At 30.4% G+C, this 19,943-nt stretch overlaps 1 protein-coding gene across 2 annotated transcripts in view; it reads right to left on the reverse strand.

Annotated features, from left to right (window-relative positions):
• Positions 1-19,943, reverse strand: part of Pitslre (cyclin dependent kinase 11B pitslre) — a 152,170-nt gene that overhangs the window by 53,802 nt on the left and 78,425 nt on the right. For both annotated transcript variants that reach the window (XM_085822386.1, XM_085822385.1), the window contains exons 10-13: positions 17,317-17,438; positions 13,201-13,306; positions 12,346-12,467; positions 7,186-7,293 (exon numbers count right to left, since the gene is read on the reverse strand). In XM_085822386.1, the coding sequence (XP_085678512.1) occupies positions 7,186-7,293; positions 12,346-12,467; positions 13,201-13,306; positions 17,317-17,438 (458 nt within the window). The remainder of the gene's footprint in view (positions 1-7,185; positions 7,294-12,345; positions 12,468-13,200; positions 13,307-17,316; positions 17,439-19,943) is intronic.

The raw sequence follows: 19,943 nt of genomic DNA on the forward strand, positions 1-19,943 counted from the left end.
GTACAACTGATGCTAAACGCAATATCTTCGCTGGTAACCTTTTACCCTTCATTTTCAAAACAAGTCGCAGCCATTTCTTATAAGATTGATTGTTTCTTTCAATATTGGCATACAATTACATAGAATTTTTTTTAGTTAAATTTTATGCCCAAAGACCATTTGCGGTATTTAATTAGGATGCAATCACACCACTCACTCGACGGTGAAAATATAGAAAAAGCAAAATCAAGGGTTAAATTCATCAAATCTAATGAGAATGCAGTAGCAAAGTAAAGCACTGCGGTTTTACATAATTGAGTAAGCTATTCATACGAATTGAAATAATTCTTGCATTTAAACTTGTATTCCATAAGATTTAATTTGAAATCATTGTAGATAATTACTGAGAGAATTAGATTTTTGTAGCATAGTTTATATGAGATAAGATCACTTGGGACCACGTGATATGAACCTGCGAATCAGAATGTTGAACCATGAAAGCATAGTAAATTCTTAAATTAATGCCCTTTTACAAATTTATTGTCCTTATTCTAATAAGTCATCACTGCGGTCTTACATAATTTCTGAGTAAGCTATTCGTACGAATTGAAATAATTCTTGCATTTACACTTGTATTCCGAATTAAGATTTAACTTAAAATTAATGTAATTACTGAGAGAATTAGATTTTCATAGTGTAGTTTACGTGAGATGAGATCACTTGGGGTTCCATTACATGAACCAGTGAATCAGGATGTTGACCATGAAAGCATAGCACATTCTTAATGTCTTTTTACAAAATTATTGGCTTTTTACAAAAATTTTAAACCATATTAAAATGCCTTCAAAACAAAAAATTCTTAGAACTATTAATTGTTAAAATTTTTTATGTGTATACTGTATGCTGTCGCCAACAAAGTCTGCTTGGCGAGATTTGCGCTGGCGAAATTGAAAAGTACCAAAATTAATTTCATAAAACTGTGCATTTGTCAGATCAGACATGTTGGCTTTAGTTTTCCTCATGCAAATTTTGATCAGAGATCAATTGGCGGTAAGCTAACGTGGTTACCGCTGATGTTAAGATCAGCAGGTTGGCCAAATATTATATATATGTACGCCGGTATCTGCGAATGTCTTGGTATTAAGAGTTAGCATTATGCTAGTTTTCTTTCACTCAATGATTTTAAATGTAAAGGCTACAGTGTTAGCTTATTTTATTTTAATTTATGGAATAAAGCATGAATTTTAGTTAGATTAGTCTTAGCTTTATTGAAGGGAAGCAAAATATGCTTTGCCTTTATCGCCACTGCCAACAGGGTTATGGGCCCAGCACCAACAACTGATCAGTAATCCAGTTCAACTCAGCATTGAAGGAATGTAAGTGAAGAGGGCCGTTATCCATGAAAAGAAGCTAACCTGTCTTAGAAGTTTGTTCAAGTTGTTGTACTTACACTTAATTGAAGATGTCATTACTACCTGAAGGTTTTGAGCTGTTAAACCATGACAACTGGGATCGATGGAAAGTCAATATGAAAATGCCGTTACTGGATAGAAATTGTTGGAGCTTTATAGAAGACAAAAAAGAAGAATTAGATAAAAGTGCAACAAGACGTGAAAAGCAGGAATTCACACTGAGAGAGAATAGAGCCTTCACTACATTATATTATGGAATTAAAACTGAGTTCAGGCCGCTAATACAAGAATGTTCAAGTGGTAAAGAAGCATGGGAAGTTCAACAGAAGCAATTCGAACCCAAAACAAGAGCAAGGATAATTCAGTTACTAGATGAATTTTTTAGTATTAGATATATGACAAATGACTAAATAGGATTATTCATTGCAAGGATAAGAATGACTGCAAAGAAGTTGGCTGAAGCTGGTCACAACTTGGCAGATCTTTTTAAAGGATTTCAGGCAATAAGGAGATTATCCCAGGTATACTCCAGCATTGTACAGTTGATTTATAAATGGAAGGACGAAGAATTTACGCTGGAAAGAATTGCTGAAGAACTGGTAAGGGAAAAAAGCTGACTTCGCCAGGTAAATGCTGATTTAGAAGACAGCAAGGTAAATGTGTTTAATACTATTAGTTCAAATGCAAGGAAAGACAGAGTTGAAAATAAAACTAAATCTAAGTAAAAAATGGGGAATATGAGAATGGGACCTTGTTTCAGATGTCATAAATTTGGGCACTTAATCGTTCAATGTAAAGAAAATATAAGTAAAAATCAGAAGTTTAAAATAGACGATAAAAATGTACAGTTTAAAGATAAAGAATTAAAGTTAGTAGAAAATTATGTAACAACTACAGATAAAGGAGGTAACACAGATAAATTTAATTGGGTCGTAGATACTGCAGCTACAACTCATTTCTGTAATAATAGAAATTTAATGACAAATTTTGAAGAAATAAACGATATACGTATGTCTTTAGCTGTAGGAAATTGTGAAAGTAAAGTACTAGGAAAGGGTACTGTCAAATTTGCAGTAAAAGTAGGCAATCGAATAAATTGGATTGAGTTAGATAATGTCTTATATAATCCAAATCTAAGAAGAAATTTACTATCAGGAGCAAGGTTAGAAAAGGCAGGTGCTCATTTTGTGATTTCAAAAGGGAAGATGTGGATATACTTTAATAATTGGGATAGTTTATGCTACGCTAAACGATATGACGGGCTTTATCACGTAAAACCATTTAGATATGCAACAGATATAAAGGAAGCGGGTTACGTTACAGAAATTTTAAAGTTAAATAAAGTAGACGATGTGATGCTATGGCATCGGAAATTTAGCCACGTAAATTTTGATTATATTAAGAAACTAGTAAGAATCAAAGCATGAAAAGGTTACCAGAAATTTTAAAACCAATGGAGAGGTGTGAACCGTGTAATTATTGCTAAATCTAGTAGAATAACTTTTAAAACTGTTCCAAAGAGATCGGATAAACCATTGGAGTTGGTTTATTTAGACGTTTGTGGCCCACTACCAGTTCCATCTAAAGGTGGGAGTAAATATTTCTTTGCTATTGTGGATGACTATAGTAGATTAGTAACAGTGTATTGTATGAAAAATTAAAATGAATCATTCTACAACTTTAAGAATTATCATAGGCAAATGGAAAGACTGACATATAGAAAATTAACAAGTATATGCACCGATAACGGTGGGGAATTCTGTAACAGGCAATTCAAAGGGTACTTAGTTGAAAATGGAATTAATGTTGAACGCACAAACGCATACACCCTAGAAGAGAATGGTGTGTGTGAACGTTTTAACCAAATGGCATTAGACACAGTTAAAGCTATGCTTAATGATGATAAAATGGGAAAAGAATGGTGGGCAGAAGCTCTTGGCTGTTTCGTACATATGTGGAACAGAGTATGTAATAAAAGCAACCGAACCCCTTATGAAATGTTCCTAAATAAAAAACCCAGTGTTGTTTATTTTAAAATATTTGGTTGTAAAGCCTATGTTGGCGTGTCAAAACAGAAATAAATTACAAATGAGGTGCAAAGAAGGAATCATGGTAGGATATGCGAAGGAAACTAGGGGTTATAGGATACGGCTATCAGAAGAATGCAGATTAATAGAAACCTGTAATGTGAAGTTCGATGAAAAACTGAATGCAGCAAACGGCACACTGGAACAGAAATCAAAAACTAAGTTTAAAAGACTAGAGCAATCTCAGCTATTAGCAGAATCAGATGAAGAACAGGAAACTTCTAGAGAAGAAATAAAGTTGTTAGATGACAAATCTACTCCGAAAGAAGTATCAGACTTAAACTGGCAAAGAAAAGCAGTTAAAAGGCCAGACAGAACACGTACAGAGATATATTATTATGTAGAGGGAACAGACACCCATTTTAGATCCTATAATGATATCGAAAAGTATTGTGAGGCAAGAAATATTAAATTTGAAAAAGATAGTTTGATTTTAGTGGAAAAAATGAATACTCAGGGAAAGATAATTTTGTAGAACAGGAGACTAGCTCCGTGTCTGAAGAGGCAAATTCTGTAGAAATTGTTATCCCACAAAATTTTAAAATCAGTAAATGCCGAAGAATGGGATAAAGCAATGAAAGAAGAAATTGACACAATGAAGAAAAGAAAGGTTTGGGAATTAGTCAAAAACCCAGAAAATAAAACTATGCTAGTAAACAAATGGGTCTATATGCTAAAAAGAAATGAAAAGAACAAGTGGTTAGATACAAAGCACGTTTAGTAACACAGGGATTCAGGCAGAAAAGAGGTGAAGATTTTGATGACGTTTACAGTCCTGTAGTAAATTTTTCAACCATAAGAATATTTTTCACTATCCTGGTATGTTTATATGGATGGACTAATTGTCAGTTAGATGTAAAGAACGCATATTTATATGCAAGCCTAAATGAGAAAATATATATGACCCAACCAGAGGGATTTATCGAAGAGGAAAATAAAGTGTGTTTATTACACAAGGCCATTTACGGTCTACATCAAAGCGGCCGTGAATGGTTTTGTGAATTTGTAATTGTGTTTATAAGAGTTCAAATGTTATATGTAGATGATATTGTGATTTTTAGTAAAGATCAATATAGTATAGATAAAGTAATTTCACAGCTGAGTAAGTTTTTTTATCTTAAAGTATTAGGCAAAACTAAAATGTTACTTGGAATTAAAATCTTAGAAAATGAGAATAGGGTTTTTATACATCAGCAAAAATATATCAAAGAAATTTTTGAAAAATTTAAACATTTCAAGATACCAATAACTTTACTTCCCACAGCTAAAGGCACTATTCTTACAAAATTAGATTGCCCATCTACAAGTGCAGAAATTGCGGAAATGCATACATTACCCTTTAGAAATCTGTTGGGATGTTTAGTTTTTGTAGCTAACAGGACAAGGCCTGATATTACATATGCAGTGAATATTTTATCACAATTTCAGGAGAATCCTGGAATTAGGCATTGGGCAGCATTGTTGAAATTGCCTCAATAGTACTAAATTATATAAGTTAAACTTATCGAAGATTAAACATCGAAGATTAAACTTATGATAAGTTAAACTTATCGAAGATTAAACATCTTAATTTATATTGTTATTCAGATGCTGATTATGCAAGTAATAGGGATGACCGTGTGTCCATGGGAGGATTTATATTATATTTATATGAAGTACTGGTAATCTGGAAAACTGTTAAACAAAAATGTGTAACTTATCAACCATGGAAGCGGAGTATATCGCCTTATCGGAGGCAGCAAAGGAATTAATGAGGACGAAAAATGTCTTACAAGATGAAATTTTAAAGTTTAATTTAAGGGAATCTAAACTATTTTCTAAACTATTTTGTGATGCCATTGATTTTTCTAGATCGCCAATAGAAAATCGCCGAACTAAGCACATAGACATAAAATATTACTTTATTAGAAGACTAGTAAATGATGGAGTGTTTGACCTTGAATTTATCACCAGTAAATTAAATACTGCAGACTTATTTTCAAAAGCGACTGTTGTTAATTTAAGAAAGTTTTGTTTAGATGTTTTCAGTGTTAAAAGTCAATAAGTGTTTTCATATCATAGAATTGAACTATGAACTTCTGTAATTCTGTGCAAGTTTTGTTTTTGTCTTTGCATGACGAAAAGAGGGCCGTTTGTTGGCTTTAGTTTTCCTCATGCAAATTTTGATCGGAGGTCAATTGGCGGTAAGCTAACGTGGTTGCCGCTGATTGGCCGATAACGTCAAGATTGGCGGGTTGGCCGAGTATTATATATATGTACGCTGGTATCGGCAAATGTCTTGGTATTAAGGGTTAGCATTATGCTAGTTTTCATTCACTCAATGATTTTAAATGTAAAGGCTACAGTGTTAGCTTATTTTATTTTAATTTATGGAATAAAGCATGAATTTTATTTAGATTAGTCTTAGCTTTATTGAAGGGAAGCAAAATATGCTTTGCCTTTATCGCCACTGCTAACAAGACACAGATTTTTACTTCTCTTGTTACACTTACCGCATGGTGAAGATGTAAAATCCATTTGCCTCCGTTATTTTTTGCATTTTTCTACTGTGGCATTTTTTTGTATGAATTTTCTTTTCATGCAATAATGAAACAGGTCTCATTTACTAGTTATTTTTTACAATAGTTTTTTGCATTTGGAGAGGGGTATTCATTATTACAATAGTGAATATGATTTGGAATTTGCTTTGATTATGTTTCAAATTTAACAAAAAAAGCGCCATTAAATTATGGAATATTGCAGCTTGCAGTGAATATTTGGGTTTTGAACTTAATAGGTCCTTTGTTTAAATTATGTATTACATCCATACATGTGAATAAATGGATGGTACATTCTTAAATTATTCATTAATGAAATTTATTTTTTGACTTCAAATTTTCAAAGGAAGAACTTCCTTTGCATATTCATAAATAAATCTTTAGTACTGCCTAAATTTTAGCATACAGAAAGGGGTATTTCTATAATTTCTAATTATAAAGATAAGGACTAGAGATAAGTGCATACGATATCAATCTTTACGATATCTGATTCTAAAAAAATTATTTTAGATGTAATTTTAAGTTGCATCAGCCTGTGCCGTACCATTAAATGTACGTAATCCATGACCTTCACACCGAGATTTCATTGCACTTGCACACATTTTTTAGTATGCTAAATACTGTACTTTCTTCATCAGGATGTATGATGTTGCTCTGTTTTTCTTATAGGCCATTTGCACAAGATAGTCTGTGAAAGTCTTTGTCAGCCTTCATGTCACTCCATTCATTCTTTATGCCATTGATTCCATATGCAGAGAAAGATACAGGAAGAAGAGGCAAGGAATAGGAAGAGGAAGGGGGGAAAAAGGATAGGGAAGAGGAAGGAAAAATTCACAGGAAGAGGAAGGAAAATACATTTCATACAGGAAGAGGAAGGAAAAATTCAAACATACATTGCATACATGGTGAGCCACAAGAAAGAAGACCTATTCTGCATACAAACTCAATGTTTGCATTTTTGAAAACAACTCATTTCAAATACAAAACAAAAATAATTTGCCAATTTCTTTAAAGAAAACAAATTTAAAATAATTAAGAAAATTAAGATTGCTATTTCTTAAAGTAAAAACTGATAATTACTCATACTAATCCTGGAATAGTGACAGTCATTAAAATTCTACGGATTTGAAGGAAAGGGGAAAAAAAAGAAATAAAGATAAACAGACTTACTTTAGCACCAAGCAGTAGTTCAGGTGCTCTATACCATAATGTCACAACAACAGGAGTGTAAGGTTTCAAGGGTGAACCATACTCTCTTGCTAGACCAAAATCTCCAACCTAATGAATTCAAGAATAATGAAAAGACACATCCTTGCCACTAAATGAAATAGTTTAAAGCATATTTCATTATTACACAAAAATAGCAACAATTATCTTAATACAGTAAAAGTCATCTATAATTTTGCTAAAACTCAGCAAATGTGCATATACACACATTATAAATTATGAAATTTATTTTAATTGAAATATTCTGCTTAAGTAATTCTGCCTGGTAAAATAATTTCGAAAACTCTGCTATTGAATCCTAACCCTGCATTTTCAGTCATACTACACCATTTTGGATTATATATTTCTGTATGTGTTGGGCTCAATACCAGGAAAAGTCGAATGAATGGGAACAGCAATAACAAGGAAATATTCTCTAATTTCTTAACAAAATCCTCCAGAAACCTACTGTAGTGGAAGAATATGGCATAAGTCATTATTTTCTTTCTGCAAGTAAACTTTCATAAATTTCTACAATTTTATAGCATCCAATGATTTTATAATTAGGCGATAATAATAAGGAATCTCTTACGTAATTTTCCCAATCAACCACTGTGTTACAATTCATTCAAAGCAAGCTTTGATTAGGAAAATCCTAAAGATATTAACTTCTACCACCTGTAAGTAAATGAACTACACAGGAATTATGAAAGGAACTGAGATTCAACAAATTATGTTTGTGTTTAAACACCTATCCTTTCTTTGCAGAAACAAATGTTGCATGATCATTCCGACTTCACATCATATTTTAATGTCATGATGCAATTATTTGAACACAAACTTCGTGGAGAATTATATCTTGAAAAAATAGGATAGCCACTTGTTTGTCTCTTGACTAATCTCAAATTCTGAAATCCATTGCAGTAAAATAGGGAGAAAAAGATTAGATGAAAAATATGGTTCCAGGAGCAATAGCTGTAAAAACAATTATTACCAGGAAACAAAAACTAAACTAGCAACAGCTGGTACCAAAGAACTATGCCATAATAAAAAAGTATACTATTGAATAGCTTTAACAGAAACGTACTATATTTCTGCAACTATTTGCAAGTTTCTATGTGAGTTTTGTCTAAAGCAAAATGTTATTTATATTCTTGCATCTCCATGAAACATACTCTTCGTATTTGATGTTTGAACCCAGAACTTGTAAAAATTTCTTCTCTGTCTTCTTATTTAAAAATTTCTTGATCAACTTGATTTATATAAATGCTTTCATTCAATATTATGATCAAAAAAACTAAACCAATGTAAAAAGGAAATTGAAAATATAAAAATCTTTGGTGATGCAATATTGCTTGGGAAATTTTATGAAACCCTAACATTCTGCCACATTTCATCAGAAAGTTCACCGACGGTGATCAGAATCTCCATATTTGATATTTTTTGAGAGTTTGTTTACATATTAAAACCTTTTTTTTTTAATACCATTATCATAGCTGCCACACTTGAAATCTTGAAAACCGGCATATTTTTGTAAGAAATCTGGAAGAAACTAGGTGGGTTTCACTTTGCACAGAGACATCATTTCAAAAGAACTCTAAATTGGTTTTAATTCAGTTATAATGCATGATTCATGCTATTTAACTATTTGTACTAAAATTCTGATGTAAAATATATTATTACCAAGGTATTCTAAATTTTATGTTTTTTGGCTAACTCGCTTTAAAATTTTCTCACATTTTTATATGGAGAAAATCCCAGGAAGGAAAGCTTTTATTCATCAAAGAAATGGTATTTTCGGTTAGCCGGGTGCAAGTAGAAAGTTGCGAAATAATTTAGACTACGCCAACTAGCTTACAAACCTGATGGGAATCATTCACCGTCATTTCCAATATTAATTTAAAACACACAACATCTATTTTTATTATTAAAAAATTTGGTATTCAAAAATGTTGAAAAAACATGGGATTTCCAGTGAAGTGAAAAAGAGGCTTTCTCTTCCCCTTCCCCCCCAAAAGAGGCACAATGGCAACAAATTCAACACGTAATCAAAATCTTGAAATAAAACTTTATTTTTCTGATGGATTTAGATGCCGCTGCAATGTTTCTACCTGCCGCAGTAAGAAGAGTATTCGTAAAGAAATGTGTTTCGAAACATCCAGATTAAGTTTTCTAACATCTTTAAGATTTATTTATGTTTGGGGTGAAGAAATGATATCAATCAAATGGTATGAAAAACAACTGGAGATGAATCATTCAACGACTGTAGATTGGAACAACTATTTGGGAAAAGTTTGTATTGAAATATTAGTGAAATGTGAACTAAAAAAAAATCAGTGGTCCAGAAATGATCATTTAAATCAACAAAAGCTTGTTCACCAAATAAAAGAGCAATGCTGGTTGAATTCTTTCAGATGGATATTTGGTGGTATTTGCTGCCAAACTGATGAACACTTCCTAGTTCAGGCTCCATACTGTTACCAGAACTCTTAGACTGCATTCAGATGGGGGCATAAGTGGTCAAAGTCGAGCTCCGTTGCCAAGGCAACCAGTCTGTGCTACGTCACAAAATCTGGTTTAGGGCTCGTGGCTTAAGATTCCAAGTTTTCAACTTTAAGCCATAGTTTAGGATAAGCATTGACCAATCAGAGCGAAGCTAAAACAAAGCGGCTTTCTGCAGACAACTTCACTGTCACATCGAAGGTGTTTTTTTTTTTTTTTTTTTTTTTTTTAATATGGAGCACATCACATCCGAAAGAGCTGTAATCATATCCGAACGAAATAATGAGTTGATCTCGCAAGAAATCTATGATGATGACATGAATTTTTTTAATGAGTTTGCACAATAAACTGAAAAATGTGGATGAAACGCGTAAAGCGAAAGTTAAGCTCAGGATCATGCATGCTGTGAATGATCCCATTAATTATTTTTCATTTTATTATGAAAATTATTTAAAAAATGCATGCTGGCAAAAAATTTATTTTTTCTGTGTAAATTATTATTATTATTACTTTCTTTCTGTTTATAACTTTTGCATAAATTATTACTATCATTTTCTTCCTGTTTAATTATTTTTGTATTTAAGAACAAAATTATTGAAAAAGCTGGAAATATTATATTGCTATTTGCTTCAAATGCTGATTTTCTTTCCAAACAAACTTCATGAATTTATTTTACTGAAACATCAAATAAATATCAAGAATCTGTTTTTTTTTTGGGAGGGACAGAAAAATATTACTTAAAGAAAAATTTTTTTTTCCCCCACTTATTTAAGAATAGTCACAATAGTCAATTCAATGGTGTAAACTTTGTATAAGTAATAAAAAAATTACTCTTTTGAGAAAATGCTCTCAGTCCAAGAAGGAAAAAATGTAGTGAAATATCCTTAAAACAACAGTCTGGACAGATTTGTCTCCTGATCATGTTCTGTTCTGTTTTTTAATTACATTCTCCATGAAAGGAATTTACTTTTAATGAAGCTGAATAGCACACATAATTCATAACACGGGTTATAATTTTATGAATAGTATTTGTTATTATTATCCACTCTATTAGTATCATTTGAATGGAATTCTGATCATTAAATTCATGCTATTTCTCTGGTAGAAATTCCTGGATTAGGTATGAATGTTTATAATTCTGTTGTATTTGAAGACTTGGGTACCTAAAGTTTGTCAATGTGAAATTACTTTTGAGATATTGGTGGTAAACAGAAATGACAGTTTATATTGAAATTAAACTCTTTTTGGTGCCTTAACATGCATGTCTGCCAGTGAGTGAAGAATTGTCATAATCTGTCAGCAAATGAAAAATCATTAAAAGTACTTATTTCTGACAACAGATGTGGATGAGACTTACATCTATGACATCTCAAAGCAGAGCAGAGTTTAATTTGAATTACTCATGTGATATAAACATAACGGTTTGCAGAATTATCCACAAAAATTCCTAAAAGTTATTGTTTACTTTGTACTGTATTCTTTTGAGTGTAAGCCCCCTTTTTTCCCCAGAAAAAAGCATATGAAATTCAGGGGTGCAGCTTAAACATTCAAATGATTAGAAATAGATGCATACAAACAGCTGGCAACACAGAAAAATGTATTTAATGACTGAGCATAAAATACATTGTTGGGTGAACAATGAAAATAAAATTAAATACAAATACTCACTGATTAAACATTGCTTGAATCTGAGAAAAATTAAATAATATCTGTAAACTGTAAGAAAAATCCCATTTCAGATGAAATAAAATTTAACAAGAAAATTATTCTGAAAAGCACTACACATGGGGAGAATGGAATTTGCCTAATTTAAATTTCACTAATTTAATTAAATTCAATAAATTCAAAAATAAAAGAAAATCAATTTAATTTATTGTTGGGAAACATTTTCCATAATAAAGCTAAAAATTAAAAATTAGGAGATTAATGAAAAACCAGTAAAGTTGGCAGCTATGCATTATGTAATTCTAGATGAAAAATTTTATATATATAAGTAATTTTTTTAAAGAAAACATGAGAATTCAAGGCTGGAATACCTTTTTCAATTTGAATTTTATTCAACAGTAAAGATTCAGTTTTATGACTAGCAAAAAGGTTTTATTTTTTTTCCCCCACACAAATAAAAAAGATCATATTTTTCATTAGTTTTTTTTTAAATATAATAAACTTAATTTTGAGGAGTTAGACTACAAAGTGAGGTTTTTCACACTACAAGTTTTATTTATTTTACTTCTAACGATACAAAACTATAACAAAAAAGTAATTCTTCTACGAGATAGATGCCCTTCTTTCAAGTACCCTTCTGAGAAGGCTACTGTTTACAACTGGATATCTTGGGAGCAAGTTTTCTTTTTAGTATTGATATAAGCTACAATATTTTATTGATTATACTCTTTTATGATTACTATCATCAGATAATATTTTGCAGACTAAACTTAAACCTCAAACTGAAGATTATTCAAATACTTTTTAAGGGATATCAGGGAAACTAAAATAAATTATAAAAAAACACAGACACAACCAATAAATAAATAAATAAATAAATAAATAAAATACAGAATTAGAATAGAAAATTTAAAATACTTTTTAAAATTGCTTTGAAATTCATAAAGCAGTGATTACCTTTAATATGCCTTTATGACTAAGCAATAAATTTGATGTTTTTAAGTCTCGGTGAAGTATCCAGTTGTCATGCAAATGAGAGACAGCACAAAGCAGTTGAAGCATAAGTGTTTTAACTTCACCTAATGAATCACATAAAACACAAATTTCACTTTTTCAAAAATTGTAAACAGACTCCTAATTCAATATGAAATATCTAGGAGGAAAATTTCCAATACAATGTATTAAAAATCTTTTTTCTAGATGCACACTATTTAAGAAACACATAATAGAAAATTCTGAAATACACATTATTCATTTCACTATACTTATACTATATTGAAATTTTCTTCTCATACATTATTTCCAACCCATTTAATTAATAATGATCTAATACATTAATGGAAACCTATAACAGACTGTTACTTTCAAACAGGCACTTCAAGGCTGTTGCCATTCCCCATTTGTGAATGCAACTCACATCATCATCACTGCACAGCATGTATTTTTTCCAAGTCAGCAAGTTCATTCACATGCTTTTTACAAAGCAAAAAACATGACATGCTAAACAGACATGGAGAGGGGGGGATTAAGCCAGTTGACCTTTCTTACACAGCTGTTCTCATTGTCATGAGTCAAATCAGGCTGCCAAAAATAACCTTGAAATTCCTATCTTAAAGTAGCAGACTATAGTAGAGACAAGTAACAATAATTTGCAGGTTTTGTTACATTCCTATAAGTTTATATTTTTGTACTTCCATTTTTTTTTTCCTTCTAAAATACATTTAAATGAACACTACCACTTTTTCAATATTTTAAAAAATGTTACAAAATTTTCTAATGTAAACATACCAAACTTGATTTTAGATAGCTTACCAATCAAAAACGGCTGCTTCATTGTTTCCATCAAACTTTTCAAGTCATGTTCTACATAATCCATAACAATGTATATTTTGTCCATATTACTTCCAACAACAATTTCCTATAAATAATTTAAATTTAATTAAGAAATTTTTAACAATTTAAAGCAAACAAAATATTCTTACTTTTATGCAATGTATTGTGGTAAGCTTAATTTAAAGTATACATAAATGCTTTCTTAGAACATTTGCTTGTGATGATTATTAGATGTAGAACAAAACTTAAAATACATCATTTAAAATAATATTTCACATATTGAAAAAGTAAATCTTTACCATTTTAAATACAAACCTGTTTGTAATGAGTATTTAAAATCTTGATTTACTATGCATATACATTTTTACATTTACCATCAATTGTTGCTGCTTTCAGCATGCAACTGGATTAGGTTTTGAACTGTTTTTTACTTTGTATTTATGCTTTTTTCAAATTTTAAATACATTTATTTTGAAAGAGAAGAATGACTTTAAAAGATTATTTTTAGTGGCATGAATAACGTAGTTTATAAATGACTACACACAATATTCTCAAACCTAGACCACAGAACATTACCCAAATTATGGAAATTCAAATTATAACAGGAAATGATAAATTAATATAAAATTCTAATTTTTATAACTTAGAATTTTTTATCTTTGGTACTCTGACAAATTGATATCCAAATAGATGAATTTCAGAAAAATATATAAAAAAGATTTCTATAAAATGCAATTTACAGGATTTCAGTTTACTTGCTGACTTTTTTTTTCCATAAAGTTTAAATCAATGTACAAACATGAAATATTGTTGTGGTTGATTAATTATAGTCAGAATACAGTCAAAAGTCATTAATCTGGACTCGTCGGGACTTCGACGATTCCGGATTATCGATTTTTTCGGATTATAGATCATAAGTTTAAATCTCGTAAGATGGCATGCAGAAATTCTAAAATTAAAAATATGAAACCGTAATTTATGAAATAAAGAAAAATTATGATCTATAGGGTATCAAAATTTACAAAAAAAAAAAAAAAAAAAAAAAAAAAAAGCTTAATATTTATTTGTTTACTTTATTAAATATTTCTTTCAATGTAAGTTGTTTAAGTTGCTTCGTTTTATGTGATAATACTTTCTCTTTAATTCTATAAACAGACATCATTTCTTGTTCAGTTACAAAGTTCCACTGTGCCAAGTCCCGTAATTGCTGTGCTGAGAATACCGACTAACTTGTCAACCAAAATTTTTTCGTTTTCACTAACCTTTCTGTCACCTTCTTCATGTCTTTATCGATTTTTTGCAGCAATTCCACTTTTTGTTTGATGGACATCGAAACATACTTTCGTTTTGTAGATCCTTTGGGAGCTCCAGCATCGGAAACTCTGTTTGACATAATCGAAAGTTCAAGTTTACTTTTATAAAATTGCTCTTACAGTCTGCAAAAAGTAATAAGGCGGATCCAATTCGAAGATTAAGGAACAATGCAATCATCAACATTAACTGAAATAGATAATTAGATAATTTTAGCTTATACTGTCTGTTATACATAAAACGTGCACGCGAAAACGTATTCTGCGCTTGCGCACACGCATATGCGCAGTCGTAAAGGTCTTACGTGAACGCGTAAAGCGCATGTGTCAATGAGGCGCATGCGCAGAAAGTTTTTAGCTTTGAGGTCCAGATTATAGATCATTATGGATTATGGGTGTCCGAATTAACGACTTTTGACTGTATTATGGATACCTGACTTGATGCAGTGTTTTGTGGCAGATTTTCAAAGAGAAACTATCTTATATTAATAATATACATAAAAATAAATTTTCAAATCTTGATGCATCTAACCCTTTTATTGAGTACACATAGGGTTGAATTACAGGCTCTACCTATGCAATTGCTGTAGGACTGCTATACATTCTCAATACAATACATAACACTAAATTAAATAAAATTCATTTAGTCAAATATATGTATATATATAATTTAAAAGGATATTAACAATTAACCAATAAATTACTGCAAAGGGAAAAATCAAGCATTTAAAACAAAACTTGAATTTGCACATTTATATCATAAATTTTATGTTTGGAGTATCTTCATATTTAATTTATTAGGTACTGAACCTTACATTTATTTGTTAATTATTATTATTATTATTTTTAATATAATGGCTGGGTGCTTTATTTTAATGCCATTAGTCTTGTGCCATTACAAGGGTTGGAAGTGGTGGCCATTTCATTATGGAGGCACCTAAACAGATGGCCATAATGTTGCCTCCTATGAAAGGATGGAGAGTTACAACCATGCCTTCTCCGGGATTCAAACCCTGGCCCATTACTACGGCAGTCAGGGTTACTAACCACTGGAGGGCATTTATTCTATAATTAAGATAAATTATTACCTAGATAAGAATTGATTTAGATAGATAAGAATCATTATAAATAGATATGTAGTTTTGCACAATTTAGAATTGTATTGACAACATTTAAGAATTAGTTTTCTTCCCTCTTTTTCTTTAATCATTTGGGAGCCAAGTTATTATTTACAAAACATTTGCTTCTGTCGATAATAGTAAAATACTGTACATATTGCTATGGACACACATAATGAGGTGTGCAAACTGTTAAGGACACAAAGCTATTACGTATCGAAGTGGACAAGTAGTATTTACGTGAACAATGAACTTAACAAAAGTGTAATTCGAATTTATCAAAAGTTAACTTAGAATCCAGTTTATATGAACATAGAATAGTCTACACAACATCATATACTTTGGGCTATGGAACTATCAACTGCCTGAACTGATGTGACTGGCCTACTCTATGGATAACTGCAACAATATTACGGACACACATCATTAGGTGTATAACTGATAAGAACATAAAGTTATGATGTACTGAAGAAGACATAGAAATTGGTTAATATACAAGTTCCACTCTCCATAACATAGATCCTATCCATGAGAAAGTAATGATTATGATTTATTGATTGTATATTTATTTTTCATATGGATTATTATGTAACAATTATTGTATAGATGACATAGTCAATTTAGCATTGTAATATTACTATCAATGATTCAGTGAATGCTACCGTTAGTGGATGATAGATTCTTTTCCGTTGCATGGGCATAACTCTGATTGGTGTTGAACCTTAGGTCGGAGGTCCATGCGAAGGCGTTTCGGTCATTAGCAGGTCATTAATTCAGTTAGTTGTGCCGGGGAGGTGTTAATTGGTTGCTGTTCTATGTAATTACCGTGTACCACCATTTAAAAAAAAAAAAAAATGGCTGTTGTCTTTCACATTTTAAGTTGGTGACAATTTAGTTGCCAATAACTGAATGACTTTTTAGGAAGCTTAGACAGATAATCAGAAAATACCGAAAAAATCTACTAAAGCACCATAAATTCACAACAAAACTAAAATCTCAATTATAAATTTAAAAATAGGAAAAATAATTAACTTTTAGCTTCACACCATGCAATCAAAATTTATTAACTGATTATAAAATTAACCAAAAATTTTTCATTCTTAATGCTTCATTATGAAAAAGATTTATACATTTTTCATTTTTTGAACTTACAAATACAATGCAGCTTCATTTATTATGCAGGGCAGGATAATGTCACAAAATATTTATTGGCAAGTTAAAAAAAATTATACTGACAACACATGTACATTTAAAATGTTTGCATTTAATAATATATACACAGGAGTAACCCTTTATTCTTCACCATTGCCATTGTAAAAAAATATAAAACCAATGCAATATACAAATGAGTACCATAAATGTAAATCATTGGCCCTTGGTCAGTCCTGATAGCTTATGATGCTATTACAGGAAATGAATATATTTTAAAAAGAGCAACTTTTATTATAATATTAGCGTAAAAAGTGCAAACCAAAAATGTCTCAATATAATGAATTTTACAACACAATAGTTTTCAATTAAATTAATTAAAAAATTGCATGGATACTATTTATAAACTTCATATGTTATAAAATAAACACATAAGTAACATATTAACATTTCTTTACATTTAATAGCCAAAATGGTATTAATATAAATATATTTACAAACATTCCTTCTTTACTCACCCGAACAGTAACAATATTTGGATGTTGAGCTTTCAGCAACGTGTTTATTTCTCTCAATGAAGTAATTGGAAATCCTTCCTTTTCTTTCTCCATTTTTAATCTTTTTAAAGCAACAATTTCATCTGGGGGAAAAATATGTACATACTTTTATTAAATCAACAATGGATGATGGTATATTCTTAAAGAGAGTATTTTTTATTCCTAGTAATATAATACAGTAAAAAGTCCGTAATTCGAACTCGTCGGGACTTTGAGTCCAGATTAAGAGTTTTTCTGGATTATAGATCATCAATTTAAATCTAGTAAGATGGCATGCAGAAATTATACAATTAAAAATATGAAACCGTAATTTATGAAATAAAGAGAAATTATGATCTAAAGGGTATCAAAATTTACAAAAAAAAAAAAAAAAAAAACTTAATATTTATTTGTTTACTTTATTAAACATTTCTTTCAATGTAAGTTGTTTAAGTTGCTTCATTTTTTGTGCTAACACTTTCTCTTTAATTCTATAAAAAGACATAATTTCTTGTTCAGTTACAAAGTTCTACTGTTCAATTCTACCGTAATTGCTGTGCCGAGAATACCGACTAACTTGTCAATTGAAATTTTTTCATTTTCAATAACCTCTTTCACTTTCTTTACTATCAGAAGCGCGCATGGATAAACGCTACACGCATTAAACGCGCATGTGTAAACGCTTTATGTGCATGCGTAAGTTTGTGGCTTTGAGTCTGGATTATAGATCATTCTGGATAATGGATGTCTGGATTACAGACTTTGTACTGTAGTTAATTGCATTGAACCAGATATATTAATGCAGATGTCAGATAATCCAGATCAACAAAAGTAAAAATTATATATGTAATTCAGAACTGATTTCCAAGGAAAATGAAGAAACATTGTGAATTTACAATCACATTTGTAATTACCAACATAATCATTGTAATTAAGGCAAAAACTACAATGAAGATAGAAAGTTCATGTGACAAACACTGATTAGTCACAAGTCTCTCTACAAAAGGACAGCTTAAAGAACTAATTTAAGCATTTTCTGAAGACTTAGAACTGAGAGAGAAATCCTGAATATAAATTAACATCAGAAATCCCTCCAAGTTTTTTTTTTTTTTTTTTTAATTTAAATTTTTTTAAAATTATTTTTTAGATCTGCAATATTTAATTCAAATAGATACACAAAAACTGTTTTTTTTCTATTAATTAATAATGTATTATCTTTAAATAAAACCTTCACATTGACAATTTATGATTCAGCTATCAATATCTTGTAAATTAATACACAAGCAAGAACTGGGGAAAAATACTATTACTCTACCTTACCTTTAAACATGCTGTATAGGTATTCTTTAACAGTGTACTCTGGTGTTTTTTAAAGAAGCTTTGAGAATTAATATATTGCTTCATTGAATTAATTTGTATAATGTTTATATAACTTCACATATGCATTTTGTCTACATACATATACTAATATATTTATAGAAAAATGCTTTATAAAAATTAAGAAAGGAAAATAAACAAATTTATCACTTTTAATTACGATATAAGAGATAAAAATAATGAAACTTAAGAATAGCTCTTCAAATGGATAATTTGAAAAATTTATAATGTGAATGGGGTTGGGCAGAATTTTAAATTTAAACTATGAGTAATGTAGAGGAAGTGTATATTATTTCAAGCAAAAATAAATAGGATAAAGTAATCTAGATTTGTGGCACTCAGTAACTGAAAACAGAAGAATAATTTACACAGATTTCGGAAAACTGAAAAAATTCACAAAAAATTGAGATACGGAATTTCATTTACCTTTCATGATACTCCACGTCCGAGTATCAGTTACTCGTAATAAAATGATTTTTTCACCCCAGTTTTCAATAATTTGTTTATATACTCGAATACTACACTAATGCTGAGTTTTGTAGTTGTCAATCAGTTCTTTGCGGGCGCACATATTCTTTTTGCAACAGATTGTAAAGTACAAAGTCCAAAATCTGGACATCCATTATCCGGAATGATCTAAAATTCAGACCTCAAAGCCACCGACAAAGTTTTTCTCGTAGGCTTTAGGCATGCGCATTTGATTTCCCCCTCTGAGCATAATAAAATATCTGGAGAGTCCGAATTCTTGATTTCACTTCAACACTAAATAAAATACCTTGTTATTGAAGAAACAATCATTTTAGCATAAATTTGTACCATCAGGGATTTGGCTCCATTGCTGTGCCCGTACTTGGCACACATCTCAAACTGAAACATTCCACATTGTTGATCTGACACCAAATTGGCGAATCATTATTATACTTTCCTTTCATCACCGCAAAACATGACAATTTGAGTAATGACTCATATAGTGATGCCTAAACAATTTTTTTTTTTTTTATGTTAGTAATTGCAGTATTTAATTGTTAGTATTTAAAGCAGTATAGTAAACTTTTATGTTGACGATGAGCGTTTTTATCGCTTGGCGAAGATTACAGATTTAAGTTAAATGGGCTAAAATGTTGGCGAGGAAAAATTTACCAAAAATTTCTTTCCATATACTAAAAATACATTTTGTTGAGGATACTCATACGCCCAAAGATTACATTTAGGGCTATTTGAATTAAGAATAA

The sequence above is a fragment of the Stegodyphus dumicola genome, chromosome 8 (assembly GCF_044657685.1).
Source record: "Stegodyphus dumicola isolate Sdum_Otavi_A_Nest chromosome 8, ASM4465768v1".
Classification (NCBI taxonomy): domain Eukaryota; kingdom Metazoa; phylum Arthropoda; class Arachnida; order Araneae; family Eresidae; genus Stegodyphus; species Stegodyphus dumicola.